We start from the raw sequence: 15193 nt of genomic DNA on the forward strand, positions 1-15193 counted from the left end.
CGGAAAGGATGACGTCTGAACGGGAAAAATGGAGAAAAAAGATTGTTTTTTACCCTGAACCATAAAACAGGTTTATTTTGTTGTTTTGTTTTAACCAGGAAGAGAATAAATGGTTCTTCAGGTGAACATTAAATGTGTTTGTGACAAAGTGTGAATTCAGTTTACAGTCAGAAAAGGTTTCTCCTTCCAGCTCATCCTGCAGCGTGTTAGACATCCTGCATCCTTCCTTCTGTCTCAGGCAGGAGGACAGAGGAGACAAGGAGACAGGAGAGGAGACAAGGAGAAAGGGGCGGAGATAAGGAGACAAGAGAGGAGACAAGGAAACAGGAGAGTAGACAAGGAAACAGGAGCGGAGACAAGGAGACAGGAGAGGAGACAAGGATACAGGGAAACGGGAGAGGAGACAAGGAGACAGGGAAACGGGAGAGGAGACAAGGAGAAAGGGGCGGAGATAAGGAGACAAGAGAGGAGACAAGGAAACAGGAGAGTAGACAAGGAGACAGGAGAGGAGACAAGGAGACAGGAGAGGAGACAAGGATACAGGGAAACGGGAGAGGAGACAAGGAGACAGGAGAGTAGACAAGGAGACAGGGAAACGGGAGAGGAGACAAGGAGAAAGGGGCGGAGATAAGGAGACAAGAGAGGAGACAAGGAAACAGGAGAGTAGACAAGGAGACAGGAGAGGAGACAAGGAGACAGGAGAGGAGTCAAGGAGACAGGAGAGGAGACAAGGAGACAGGAGAGTAGACAAGGAGAAAGGAGCGGAGACAAGGAGACAGGAGAGGAGAAAGGGGAGTAGACAAGGAGACAGGAGAGTAGACAAGGAGACAGGAGAGGAGAAAGGGGAGTAGACAAGGAGACAGGGAAACGGGAGAGGAGACAAGGAGAAAGGGGCGGAGATAAGGAGACAAGAGAGGAGACAAGGAAACAGGAGAGTAGACAAGGAGACAGGAGAGGAGACAAGGAGACAGGAGAGGAGTCAAGGAGACAGGAGAGGAGACAAGGAGACAGGAGAGTAGACAAGGAGAAAGGAGCGGAGACAAGGAGACAGGAGAGGAGAAAGGGGAGTAGACAAGGAGACAGGAGAGTAGACAAGGAGAAAGGAGAGGCGACAAGGAGACAGGAGCGGAGACAAGGAGACAGGAGAGGAGAAAGGGGAGTAGACAAGGAGACAGGAGAGTAGACAAGGAGAAAGGAGACGAGACAAGGAGACAGGAGCGGAGACATGTTGATGAACATGGAGCACAGTGAAGCCCCTCCCCGCTCTGGTTTTAAGGCAGTTATAAGGCGGTTATAAGGCGGTTTTAAGGCGGTTTTAAGGCGGTATGGTCATCTGGGACGATGGGCTGCTGCCTTAAAGCGGCGGGGGCAGTATGAAGGCTTTGTTGCCCCAGAGGGAGCTGTCTGAGAAATTGCCCCGAGTGATGAAACATGAAATGCTGCAACATATTTTGATGCAGCCGAGCTCTGCAGGACGGACTCTGATGCTGGATAATACAGAGATCTGTGTTAGAAACATCTGTTATAAACATCTGTGTTAGAAACATCTGTTATAAACATCTGTGTTAGAAACATCTGTTAGAAACATCTGTGTTAGAAACATCTGTTAGAAACATCTGTTAGAAACATCTGTGTTATAAACATCTGTTATAAACATCTGTGTTATGAACATCTGTTATAAACATCTGTGTTAGAAACATCTGTTAGAAACATCTGTGTTAGAAACATCTGTTAGAAACATCTGTGTTATAAACATCTGTTATAAACAACTGTGTTAGAAACATCTGTTAGAAACATCTGTGTTAGAAACATCTGTTAGAAACATCTGTTAGAAACATCTGTGTTATAAACATCTGTGTTATAAACATCTGTTAGAAACATCTGTTAGAAACATCTGTGTTATAAACATCTGTTAGAAACATCTGTGTTAGAAACATCTGTTAGAAACATCTGTGTTAGAAACATCTGTTAGAAACATCTGTGTTAGAAACATCTGTTATAAACATCTGTGTTAGAAACATCTGTTAGAAACATCTGTGTTAGAAAGATCTGTTAGAAACATCTGTGTTAGAAACATCTGTTAGAAACATCTGTGTTAGAAAGATCTGTTAGAAACATCTGTGTTAGAAACATCTGTTATAAACATCTGTGTTAGAAACATCTGTTAGAAACATCTGTGTTAGAAACATCTGTTAGAAACATCTGTGTTATAAACATCTGTTAGAAACATCTGTGTTAGAAACATCTGTTAGAAACATCTGTGTTAGAAACATCTGTTAGAAACATCTGTGTTAGAAACATCTGTTATAAACATCTGTGTTAGAAACATCTGTGTTAGAAAGATCTGTTAAAAACATCTGTGTTAGAAACATCTGTTAGAAACATCTGTGTTAGAAAGATCTGTTAGAAACATCTGTGTTAGAAACATCTGTGTTAGCACCACAGCTGTTTGCTCAGGAATGCTTTGGTTAATAATATCCCTTCCTGCAGCCTGAGCTGCCTGATGGCGCTCACCATGAACCTGTGCTCTCCCTGCTGGTAGCTCGCTGCTGACCCTTTTCCCTTCCCTGTGTCTGCAGAGGTGTCGGTGTCCTTCGACAGAGAGTCCTCGGTGACCTACACCTTCCAGGAGCCATTCTCCGTGATGCAGAACCGGAGCTCTCAGGCCTCCAGCGCCTCCACCGACAGCCGGGCCAGAGAGGACGTGGCCTTCAGCTTCGTGACCGCCCAGAGGCCGGCCATGCTGCTGACCGTCAGCACCTTCAGCCAGCAGCACATCGCCGTCATCCTGACCAGGAACGGTGGGTGGGACGCAGGCATAAACACCTCAAATATTTATAATAAGTAAACATATTAAATAAATATATTTATAATAAATAAATATAATAAATAAATAACTAGGGCTGGGCAACGATTAAAATGTTTAATCTAATTAATCACATGATTTCCCTGATTAATCACGATTAATCTCATTTGTACGCAGAATCCAAAAATGAATCCAAAAGTAGCGTATAGCTTTTAGCATTTAGCTTTATTTTAAATGTGCTGCCATATGAATGAAAGTGCCATAACATTTGTTGTGCAAACACACTTTTAACATCAGCATCTTTCTGTAGTTTTTATGTAGAAGCCTCGCTCCACTGTCTGTTTCCTTGAATGACTTGCTGCTATCAGTTGTGTGTTTTGCCTTTAAGTGATATTTTAGACTGGAACTACTACGCTGAGAAGACAATTCAACTTGGCAGTGTTTACAGATGACTTTGGTTCTGTCGACTCCGCCGTCTGGAAGAACTTTAACATGAAAATGGCCGAGTAAAAGTTCCGTACCCTTCTCCATGTTTGGTGGATCCGCCGATTACTTTCTTTTCCTGTTCCACAGCAGACAGCAGCAGACTTTGACAAAATAAAAGCCTGTGAGCGACAGACTTTTACAAAATAAAAGCCTGTGAGCGACAGACTTTTACAAAATAAAAGCCTGTGAGCAGCAGACTTTTACAAAATAAAAGCCTGTGAGCAACAGACTTTTACAAAATAAAAGCCCGTGAGCAGCAGACTTTTACAAAATAAAAGCCCGTGAGCAACACACTTTTACAAAATAAAAGCCTGTGAGCGACAGACTTTTACAAAATAAAGCCTGTGAGCAACAGACTTTTACAAAATAAAAGCCTGTGAGCAACAGACTTTTGCAAAATAAAAGCCTGTCAGCCACAGACTTTTACAAAATAAAAGCATGTGAGCGACAGACTTTTACAAAATAAAAGCCTGTGAGCAGCAGACTTTTACAAAATAAAAACCTGTGAGCGGCAGACTTTTACAAAATAAAAGCCTGTGAGCAGCAGACTTTTACAAAATAAAAGCATGTGAGCGACAGACTTTTACAAAATAAAAGCCTGTGAGCAGCAGACTTTTACAAAATAAAAGCCATTGAGCAACAGACATTTACAAAATAAAAGCCTGTGAGCAGCAGACTTTTACAAAATAAAAGCCTGTGAGCAACAGACTTTTACAAAATAAAAGCCTGTCAGCCACAGACTTTTACAAAATAAAAGCATGTGAGCGACAGACTTTTACAAAATAAAAGCCTGTGAGCGACAGACTTTTACAAAATAAAAACCTGTGAGCGGCACTTTTACAAAATAAAAGCCTGTGAGCAACAGACTTTTACAAAATAAAAGCCTGTCAGCCACAGACTTTTACAAAATAAAAGCATGTGAGCGACAGACTTTTACAAAATAAAAGCCTGTGAGCGACAGACTTTTACAAAATAAAAGCCTGTGAGCAACAGACTTTTACAAAATAAAAGCCTTTGAGCAACAGACTTTTACAAAATAAAAGCCCGTGAGCAACAGACTTTTACAAAATAAAAGCCTGTGAGCAACAGACTTTTACAAAATAAAAGCCTGTGAGCAACAGACTTTTACAAAATAAAATAAATAATAAAACCTATGTTAATGCGCGATGATAAAATATTTATCGGCGTTAAATGAGTAACGAGTTAACTCGCCCAGCCCTAATAAATACTTTTTAGTTGGAGATCGATGATAGTAATTCAGACATGCAGCTCCCTCATGTTCAGCCACAGAACGTAAGAAGGATCCAACATGGACTCATTCTGCTGCTCCTTTCCTGGTCTGAACTCTTCTGACTCCACTCTGTATGTCATGTGATAGCTCCAGCGTAGCCTCCTGTTGCTTTATGGGGAAGATGATATCAGAGTGAGAGCCCTGCAGCTCAATTATTTACATCACTGAATGAGAAACTAAGTGAACCCCTGATCCAGCAGCTGGTAGCATCAGTGAGTGAGAAACTAAGTGAACCCCTGATCCAGCAGCTGGTAGCATCAGTGAGTGAGAAACTAAGTGAACCCCTGATCCAGCAGCTGGTAGCAGCAGTGTGTGAGAAACTAAGTGAACCCCTGATCCAGCAGCTGGTAGCAGCAGTGAGTGAGAAACTAAGTGAACCCCTGATCCAGCAGCTGGTAGCAGCAGTGAGTGAGAAACTAAGTGAACCCCTGATCCAGCAGCTGGTAGCAGCAGTGAGAAACTAAGTGAACCCCTGATCCAGCAGCTGAAAACTTTTTTATTTAAGTCTTTTATTGTTCCAGAAGTCTTGTGGTTTGTTCAGCTGCAGCTTCTCTAACCTGAGCTGACGTCTTCATGTTCTTCTGCTCCTCGGCACAGACGGGCTGAATGTTTCTGGACTTGTTGGCTAACAGCTGATTTCTTCAGTCAGACTTTTATTTTCCCTCTCCTGTTCCTCCTGAATAATTTACGCTAACATTTGGTATAAAGATGTCTGACAGTGAGCAGCACAGCAGCTCGCATCACCCTCACAACACCTGGTTTCTCTGCCTTTAACCCCCTTTCAGGGAAACCAAATGCCCTCTCAGACTGAGACGAATCTGTTGCCACGGTTACCAAATGATCTTGCATAATTACTTCCTTGGCTGTGAATCTGTCCACTTTGCGCTCAGAGTTCACCTGGAGGCGGATGGAGACGGTGGAAGAAATAGATCCAGGTCGGCTCTGGTTAGCGCAGCAGGTGATTAACCAGCAGCGCGGGCAGGTGGGAGGCGCCCGCCTGGATAAGGACGCCTTATTTACCCGATATTACATCAGTTAGGAATTAAAAATGTTAAACAAACACATTATTCATTAGATGAGTTTTATGTTTTTCTCTTAAAATAAAGACTAATTTGACCTTTTCCGGGGAACTCTGGTGCTCTGATGCCAGTTTTCTCTTATCTCCGGAGAACATGCAAAGAGGAAGCTGATGCACTCTGAAATAGATTCTGATGAGCAATGAGAGAGGCAGCCAGTCTAACAGGATGAATGTTCCGCTGGATCCACCCCCACAGCGTTCTGGGTTTCAGCAGATGAGAAGATTTGACCCGCGTGCTCCTCCTCTGCATCGCTTCGTTCTCACGGTCTGCAAAAGAACCAGCAGAAGAAGAAGAGACTCTGACTGTGTTCGAAACCGCCTACTACATACTACATACTACATACTATATACTACATACTACATACTGCATACTTCATACTACATACTGCATATTACATACTACATACTTCATACTACATACTGCATATTACATACTACATACTACATACTACATACTACATACTGCATATTACATACTACATACTACATACTTCATACTACATACTGCATACTACATACTACATACTGCATACTACATACTGCATACTACATACTACATACTACATACTTCATACTACATACTGCATATTACATACTACATACTACATACTACATACTGCATACTACATACTGCATACTTCATACTACATACTGCATATTACATACTACATACTTCATACTACATACTGCATACTACATACTACATACTGCATACTACATACTGCATACTACATACTACATACTACATACTTCATACTACATACTGCATATTACATACTACATACTACATACTACATACTGCATACTACATACTGCATACTTCATACTACATACTGCATACTACATACTACATACTACATACTGCATACTACATACTGCATACTTCATACTACATACTGCATATTACATACTACATACTTCATACTACATACTGCATATTACATACTACATACTACATACTTCATACTACATACTGCATATTACATACTACATACTACATACTACATACTACATACTTCATACTACATACTGCATATTACATACTACATACTGCATACTACATACTTCATACTACAAACTGCATATTACATACTACATACTTCATACTACATACTGCATATTACATACTACATACTACATACTACATACTTCATACTACATACTGCATATTACATACTACATACTGCATACTACATACTACATACTTCATACTACATACTACATACTTCATACTTCATACTACATACTACATACTGCATACTACATACTACATACTACATACTTCATACTACATACTGCATATTACATACTACATACTGCATACTACATACTTCATACTACATACTGCATATTACATACTACATACTTCATACTACATACTGCATATTACATACTGCATATTACATACTACATACTTCATACTACATACTGCATATTACATACTGCATACTACATACTACATGCTACATACTGCAAACTGCATACTCATCGATCAGACAGTATGCAGAGCGTTTACCCACAATGCATTTCGCTCCTGCCCGAGCCGAAATCAGCCGGCCTGAAGCTGATTTCTCTTAAGCTCTAAACTCTGTAAACTTTAGCAACATTTGAAACATTTTCAGGTGAGAAAGTAGTCGTTTAGATCCCCAACGTGTTGAAAACCTGACAAAATACCGGCTGTTTACAATTTTGTTCCCACGAATTCGGCGCTACTAAAGCTAGCCGCAGTGAGTACTCCTGTTATTTTCACAAAATAAAATACCCGTTGCCTTTTATCATAGGGAAAGCCATTACCATACAATTGGTGCTTTTGTTTTGAAAACAGGAAGTGAACCTACCCTCGTTGTAGCTAGCTTGAAACTGCCGTTTTGACAGGAAATGACGATCGGCGACGTCACATTACGTTGCATCTTGGGTAGTTTGAGTATGAGTAGTAACCTCATGATGAATACCCAACATTTAGGAGAATCTAGTACGCATCCGGGAACTTCTGCTTACTCAAACTCACATACTAACTCACAAAGTTAGTAGGAGTAGTAGGAGAAGTATGCGGTTTGGAACACAGCCAGACTCTGTCTGTAACGGAACCAGCAGAAGAAGAGAGACTCTGTCTAACCGTCTCACTTTGGGCCTCATTTCAGAGGAAGGTTGTCACATCTGTGAGGTCTGTGACGGCCCGTCAGCAGCCTCTGACACTCGGCGGCCCTCCCAGCAGTAAGCTGCCGCTGTTTAAGCTGTATCCACACTTCAGAGCGGGATCTTGAGTGGCGTGTGCAGCAGCGACGTGCGTTTTTAGCAGAGTGCTAATCCAGTGCTGCGTGTTAGCGCTGTCCCTCAGGTCTCTGTAAACAGTGAAGGGCAGGGGCGACACTTTATCCACAGTGACCTTCCTCTGCTCTCACCGCTGAAATGAATCACAACACAAAGCCCTTCACACACACACGGGGAATTGTAATATTGACCCAGCTCCACTTGACAATGCATAGCTTTCTGAGCCGTGATCTCCCAGCGCCTGCCTGCGTTGGAGGGAAACTGAGCACATATTGACTTATTCACTTTTAAAGTAAAGAGCTGTGAGTTCATATTTGTAGACTCTAAAGAAAACTGAGGGAGCCCAGAGAGAGTGCTTTATTTATTTATTAATAAGCAGTATATAGAGTCCCGTCAAAAGAAAAGCACGTCCTCTTTGAACTGTAAGGTTTCATGTGTCAGAAACCAGCTCTGAGGATGGCTGAAGCAGCGCTGGAGAGAAGGGAGAGAGACTGGTAACGTCCCACAGGAAACCATTACTACAGCTCCCTGCTGCTGGATTAGGGGTTCACTTAGTTACTCACTCACTGCTGCTACCAGCTGCTGGATCAGGGGTTCACTTAGTTTCTCACTCACTGCTGCTACCAGCTGCTGGATTAGGGGTTCACTTAGTTACTCACTCACTGCTGCTACCAGCTGCTGGATCAGGGGTTCACTTAGTTACTCACTCACTGCTGCTACCAGCTGCTGGATCAGGGGTTCACTTAGTTACTCACACACTGCTGCTACCAGCTGCTGGATCAGGGGTTCACTTAGTTTCTCACTGCTGCTACCAGCTGCTGGATCAGTGGTTCACTTAGTTTCTCACTCACTGCTGCTACCAGCTGCTGGATCAGGGGTTCACTTAGTTTCTCACTCACTGCTGCTACCAGCTGCTGGATCAGGGGTTCACTTAGTTTCTCACTCACTGCTGCTACCAGCTGCTGGATCAGGGGTTCACTTAGTTTCTCACTCACTCACTGCTACCAGCTGCTGGATCAGGGGTTCACTTAGTTTCTCACTGCTGCTACCAGCTGCTGGATCAGGGGTTCACTTAGTTTCTCACTCACTGCTGCTACCAGCTGCTGGATCAGGGGTTCACTTAGTTTCTCACTCACTGCTGCTACCGGCTGCTGGATCAGGGGTTCACTTAGTTTCTCACTCACTGCTGCTACCAGCTGCTGGATCGGGGGTTCACTTAGTTTCTCACTCACTGCTGCTACCATATGCTGGATCAGGGGTTCACTTAGTTTCTCACTCACTGCTGCTACCAGCTGCTGGATCAGGGGTTCACTTAGTTTCTCACTGCTGCTACCAGCTGCTGGATCAGGGGTTCACTTAGTTTCTCACTCACTGCTGCTACCAGCTGCTGGATCAGGGGTTCACTTAGTTTCTCACTCACTGCTGCTACCAGCTGCTGGATCAGGGGTTCACTTAGTTTCTCACTCACTGCTGCTACCAGCTGCTGGATCAGGGGTACACTTAGTTTCTCACTCACTGCTGCTACCAGCTGCTGGATCAGGGGTTCACTTAGTTTCTCACTGCTGCTACCAGCTGCTGGATCAGGGGTTCACTTAGTTTCTCACTCACTGCTGCTACCAGCTGCTGGAACAGGGGTTCACTTAGTTTCTCACTCACTGCTGCTACCAGCTGCTGGATCAGGGGTTCACTTAGTTTCTCACTGCTGCTACCAGCTGCTGGATCAGGGGTTCACTTAGTTTCTCACTCACTGCTGCTACCAGCTGCTGGATCAGGGGTTCACTTAGTTTCTCACTCACTGCTGCTACCAGCTGCTGGATCAGGGGTTCACTTAGTTTCTCACTCACTGCTGCTACCGGCTGCTGGATCAAAGATGATGTTAAAGATGTTAAAGATAATAATTATTGACATTTCCACTGCTTTTACAACCTGATAAGGTGCATTTATTTATTTATTCCCTTCTTTTTAAACGTGATGATGCGTTGGAAGTGGACTTCACGTACAGGCGTCCTCTCACGCTGTTAGAAAGCTGTTAAACCTGATGAAGACTGCATCCCTTCTGCTCTGTGCAGGGAGTCTGCAGATCTGGTACCACCTTCAGACCGACAGGAGTCCGGACGTGTTCAGCCCTGCTCTCAGCAACCTGGCGGACGGGCGTCTCCACCGGATCAGAGTCCACCGAGTGGGGAAGAACCTCTACGTGCAGGTGGGCATCGCACACAGGAAAGGAGGAGCAGTCAGTGGGGTCACATGGCTCTGAAAGGATCGGATTATTGGCTAAATTACAATCAGAATGAGCTGAGCGAGGGTAATTCTCCTTATTTAAGGGTAATTCTCCTTATTTAAGGGTAATTCTCCTTGGATATATGGCGGTGAATGAATGGGATCAGAGGCACAAAGCGTGTCATACCCCGGTATGATAGGTGGCGCTGTACCCATTCCAACTATTGCTAATAGACCCTTTCGCTTTCTATCCTTTCGCTTTCTTTCCATTTGCGTCGCTTTCTATCCTTTCGCTTTCTATCCTTTCGCTTTCTTTCCTTTTGCTTTCTATCCTTTCGCTTTCTTTCCATTTGCGTCGCTTTCTATCCTTTTGCTTTCTATCCTTTCGCTTTCTTTCCATTTGCGTCGCTTTCTATCCTTTCGCTTTCTTTCCTTTTGCTTTCTATCCTTTCGCTTTCTATCCTTTTGCTTTCTATCCTTTCGCTTTCTTTCCATTTGCGTCGCTTTCTATCCTTTCGCTTTCTTTCCTTTTGCTTTCTATCCTTTCGCTTTCTTTCCTTTTGCTTTCTTTCCTTTCACTTTCTTTTCATTTGCGTCACTTTCTTTCCTTTCGCTTTCTTTCCTTTTGATTCTTTCCTTTCGCTTTCTTTCTTTTCGCTTTCTTTCCTTTCGCTTTCTTTCTTTCCTTTCGCTTTCTTTCCTTTCGCTTTCTCGCTTTCTATCATTTCGCTTTCTATCCTTTTGCTTTCTAGCCTTTCGCTTTCTTTCCTTTTGCTTTCTGTCCTTTCGCTTTCTATCCTTTTGATTTATTTCCTTTTGCTTTCCCTCCTTTCGCTTTCTATCCTTTTGCTTTCTGTCCTTTCGCTTTCTATCCTTTTGATTTCTTTCCTTTTGCTTTCTCTCCTTTCGCTTTCTTTCCTTTCGCTTTCTTTCCTTTCGCTTTTTATCCTTTCGCTTTCTATCCTTTTGATTTCTTTCCTTTTGCTTTCTCTCCTTTCGCTTTCTTTCCTTTCGCTTTTTATCCTTTCGCTTTCTATCCTTTTGATTTCTTTCCTTTTGCTTTCTCTCCTTTCGCTTTCTTTTCTTTCGCTTTCTTTCCATGGGATCAGAGGCACAAAGCGTGTCATACCCCGGTATGATAGGTGGCGCTGTACCCATTCCAGCTGTTGCTAATAGAGCCACTTCCTGTTGACCTCTTCACCACCAACAACAACAACAAACTCAGGCATTGGAGAAAGATGGAGAACGCAGAGCCAGATGAAGCTACGTCCCTCTACATTTGCTCTGTGATGAGCTGCTTGTTGCACAAACTCGATGCCCAACGGAGCATTCTCCATCGCGTTGTTTGTTTCTTTCTGACGGCGACAACAACAGGAATATCGTCTCCTTTGACTTCCGGGTCACGACCCCGGGAAAACATCTGGAGCATGCGCAGAACGCAAAGTCTGATTCACCACGTGCTTCAGCGTCTACAAGCAGGTTTAGAGTGACTTTCAGCCCAGTTATCTCGGGGTCTGAATCCCATCCGATCCAGTTCTTAGTCAGATTAAGGTGTCTACATGCACTTAATAACTCAGTCTGATTGTAATTTAGCCAATAATCCGATCCAATTCTTAGTCAGATTAAGGTGTCTACATGCACTTAATAACTCAGTCTGATTGTAATTTAGCCAATAATCCGATCCAATTCTTAGTCAGATTAAGGTGTCTACATGCACTTAATAACTCAGTCTGATTGTAATTTAGCCAATAATCCGATCCAATTCTTAGTCAGATTAAGGTGTCTACATGCACTTAATAACTCAGTCTGATTGTAATTTAGCCAATAATCAGATCCGATCCAATTCTTAGTCAGATTAAGGTGTCTACATGCACTTAATAACTCAGTCTGATTGTAATTTAGCCAATAATCCGATCCTTTCAGTATAATGTGACCCCACTGACTGAGGATCTGTGACAGTTTCCTTCTTTTACTCGGCGTCTGGTTTCCGCCCAACATGCACCTGCTGCTTAACTCAGACGGTTGCTGATAGTACGGCTGATCCAGACACAACTACCATATTTTTTTAAATTATTCATAGTGGTTATGATTGATTGTAGAAAGGAATAGGGTTGTTTTACCCCTTAGCCCCACGAGGAGTTCACTGCGGCAGGATGACAAGATAAGCCACTGAAGGTCAGCTGCAGGCTCCCAGGCAGTGTCATGTTGCTTTGTAACCACATTTTCCTGTGACCTTTACTAAGTGGTTTCTGTGGCCTGACACCCAGATGTTGTAAGAATACCAAATGTAGAAACACTGGCTGACATTTCCCTGATGCTTTTAACTTTGCTGGAGGAAAACCAGATATTTTACGGGCATTAATGGGCCTTTTATTTAGTTTAGAACATTATTCCGTGTAGAATTAGAGGGGAATCTGTGATTCATGATGTGGAGATCTGCAGGTCAAAGACACGGAGAAGCCTCAGACAGGCTTTGGTTTAAATGTCAAGAAGTTTAGTGAAAACTCTGAGTTTATTAACCTGAAATGAGGGACCCGTTTTATCTGCCTTCTTTCTGTTGGCTGAGTAGAAGTCTGTGTTAGTTTAAATAGGCTTAATTATTTAACAGAACATGATATAGATGAGAAGACATAGTTTATGTGTGTGAAAACAGCATTATGTTGGGGATAAAACAACAATAAAATATTTACTTTACAGTGTAAAACATGATCAGAATGAGGTACCCCCATGCCGAGGTCTCAACTGTTTGAACAATGTTTTTATATTTCATCTTAAACTGATGCAGAGTGCGCTTCTCCCCCGCGGGATTGCACCTAAATGAAATAAATGAATGGGCTCCAACCTGGAATTGGAAATCTTAATGCGCTCATACGGCGAGTTTTTAGAAATAATTGCAACACCGCTGCAGCTGCAAAAGTGCAAGTTTAAATGTAGTCCTTTGCAATCACAATAAAATTACAGGGAAAACTGCTTGAATGGGTGAAAAACGTAGCCCCACCTCTTCCCCGTTGCCATGGTGACTCGTCGAATCGGGGCTCCATTGATGCTGGCTTTTTAAAAGTTGTGGCGCACGCGCTAAACTCAAGGTGAAACTACTCAGAGTTGATTAAACTCACTCAAATCAGCGTTTCTGGAACCGAAAACTCAGAGTTTTCTATCTCAGAGTTCAGGAACAGACTCAGAGTTTGTTGAACCTGCTACGTGAAACGGACCCCAGGTAGACCCGGGTAGAGCAGCCAAAAACTGTACTCAAGTAAAAGTAAAAAGTATTCATCCAAATAATTACTTGAGTAAGAGTAAAAAAGTGCTCGGTGAAAAAACTACTCGAGTACTGAGTAACTGTTGAGTAACGTCTGATTTATTTGTTAACACAAGCATTCAATCAGACAGACAAAAATACTAAATAATCATCTTTAGGCAAATTACAGTTCATCCAATTGATCAAATAAATTAAAATAAATGCATTAATTACAAAATAGCTTAAATTAAAATAATCCAGGTAAATTCAACAACTTCAATAAAGAATAAAAGAGACTTAGGAAATGTTTAAAACATATGTAACCCATATGTAACCTAAAAAACAAACATTCACCTATCCATGGGGGAAAAACGAGTTTAGGAAACTTAGCGCTACATGTTTCCTCAGGTTAGATGTTGAGTTTCTGCTGAAATGTGCGTTTGTTTTGGTTGCCACAGAAGACACATAATGTAGCTGCTGTTTCTCACTCTTTGTAAGGTAAACATGCTTTCAGTATGAGGCCTCGTCTGCGTCTTCATTTCCCACCGTTGGTTCTGACATTTTTCATCTGTTTCTTTCTTTGTTTGCTACGACTGCTAATGCTAAAGCTAACCCGTCCCGCCGCTGAGATCGAGTACGGTCACGTGACCAGACCGCACGGCTGCGTCTGATTGGTGGAACACAGTCAGGTGGTAGAGCCTTTGGCGGAAGTCTCTCTCTCTGTCAGAATAAAACATTAAAATGAGGCGTACGCGGGGGGATAAAAATAATGAGGCGTAGAATACCAAAGAGGTAAGAAGAAAAGTAACCAGCTCATTGTAGCCTAATGTAGCGGAGTAAGAGGACAGCTTCTGCTGCACACATCTACTCAAGGAAAAGTAAAAAGTATAGAGATTTAAAACTACTCCTGGGAGTATAATGTTTTCAAAAGCTTACTCAAGTAAATGTAACTCGTTACTACACACCGCGATCATTAAAGCCAATCATGATGCTGGTGGATATATGATGTTTTAAGGGGGCTTAAGGGCATTTTAGGGTCGCTCCATTCCCTCTAAAATAGGCCTAACGGGGTTTAGAGTCGATCCGTCCACTCGGACCGAGAGATGAGAGCAGAGCGCACCCCCACACGGTGAAAACGAAAGCAGCAGACCCCCCCGTTTACAATGCACCATCCCATCTAACATCTGTGGATCACTTTGGGTTTTACAAGAAGAAGGAACCAAAGTCTGCACAGCACTCCCCTGGACGGACGCTAACACAGCTAGCATAACAGGATAAAGACCACAACTGAGAGAGGTCAAAGGTCATCACAGCATCGACTGTCTGCTTTATTGATAAAGATTTATGACCAGACTCTTCTTTGCGGCCCCTTTGGGGATTTAACAGAAACATATATATCACCTCAGCAGCGTCCAAGGATTCCCAAGGACGACAGACTCTGTTATGCCTTCTGAAACAGTTGGTGTGTATGTGGCCAGACACTTCCTCGACCGGGCGCTTCCATGTCGGCTTCCTGCACAAACACCTTGAGGTATTTGCCTGAGCTGAGGTCACCCTGACCCAGAACTCTGTGACCTCGGACCAAACCAAACCAAATCAAACACCGTGAGCCCGTGTTTGTGCCGTTGGTGCAGTCACACACGATGACAAACATCCGATAAAACGCGCCAACCAGACTGTGTTTCACTGACTAATGTGACTCAGACTGCTGCTCAAAGTGAAGAGGGAAGTCAAACATTAGATATAACTGTTTGAACCGATGAATTCTCTAAAGTTTAGATAGAAAATACAAAGAAATGTCTC

General features: G+C 42.8%; 1 protein-coding gene across 7 annotated transcripts in view; it reads left to right on the forward strand.

Moving 5' to 3' along the window:
• The window catches only part of cntnap5a (contactin associated protein family member 5a), a 243768-nt gene that overhangs the window by 203786 nt on the left and 24789 nt on the right, over nt 1-15193 (forward strand). For all 7 annotated transcript variants that reach the window (XM_075480316.1, XM_075480317.1, XM_075480321.1 and 4 more), the window contains 2 exons: nt 2580-2801; nt 10002-10135. In XM_075480316.1, coding sequence (XP_075336431.1) covers nt 2580-2801; nt 10002-10135 — 356 coding nt within the window. The remainder of the gene's footprint in view (nt 1-2579; nt 2802-10001; nt 10136-15193) is intronic.

Source organism: Odontesthes bonariensis, chromosome 12 (genome assembly GCF_027942865.1).
Source record: "Odontesthes bonariensis isolate fOdoBon6 chromosome 12, fOdoBon6.hap1, whole genome shotgun sequence".
In the NCBI taxonomy this organism is placed as follows: domain Eukaryota; kingdom Metazoa; phylum Chordata; class Actinopteri; order Atheriniformes; family Atherinopsidae; genus Odontesthes; species Odontesthes bonariensis.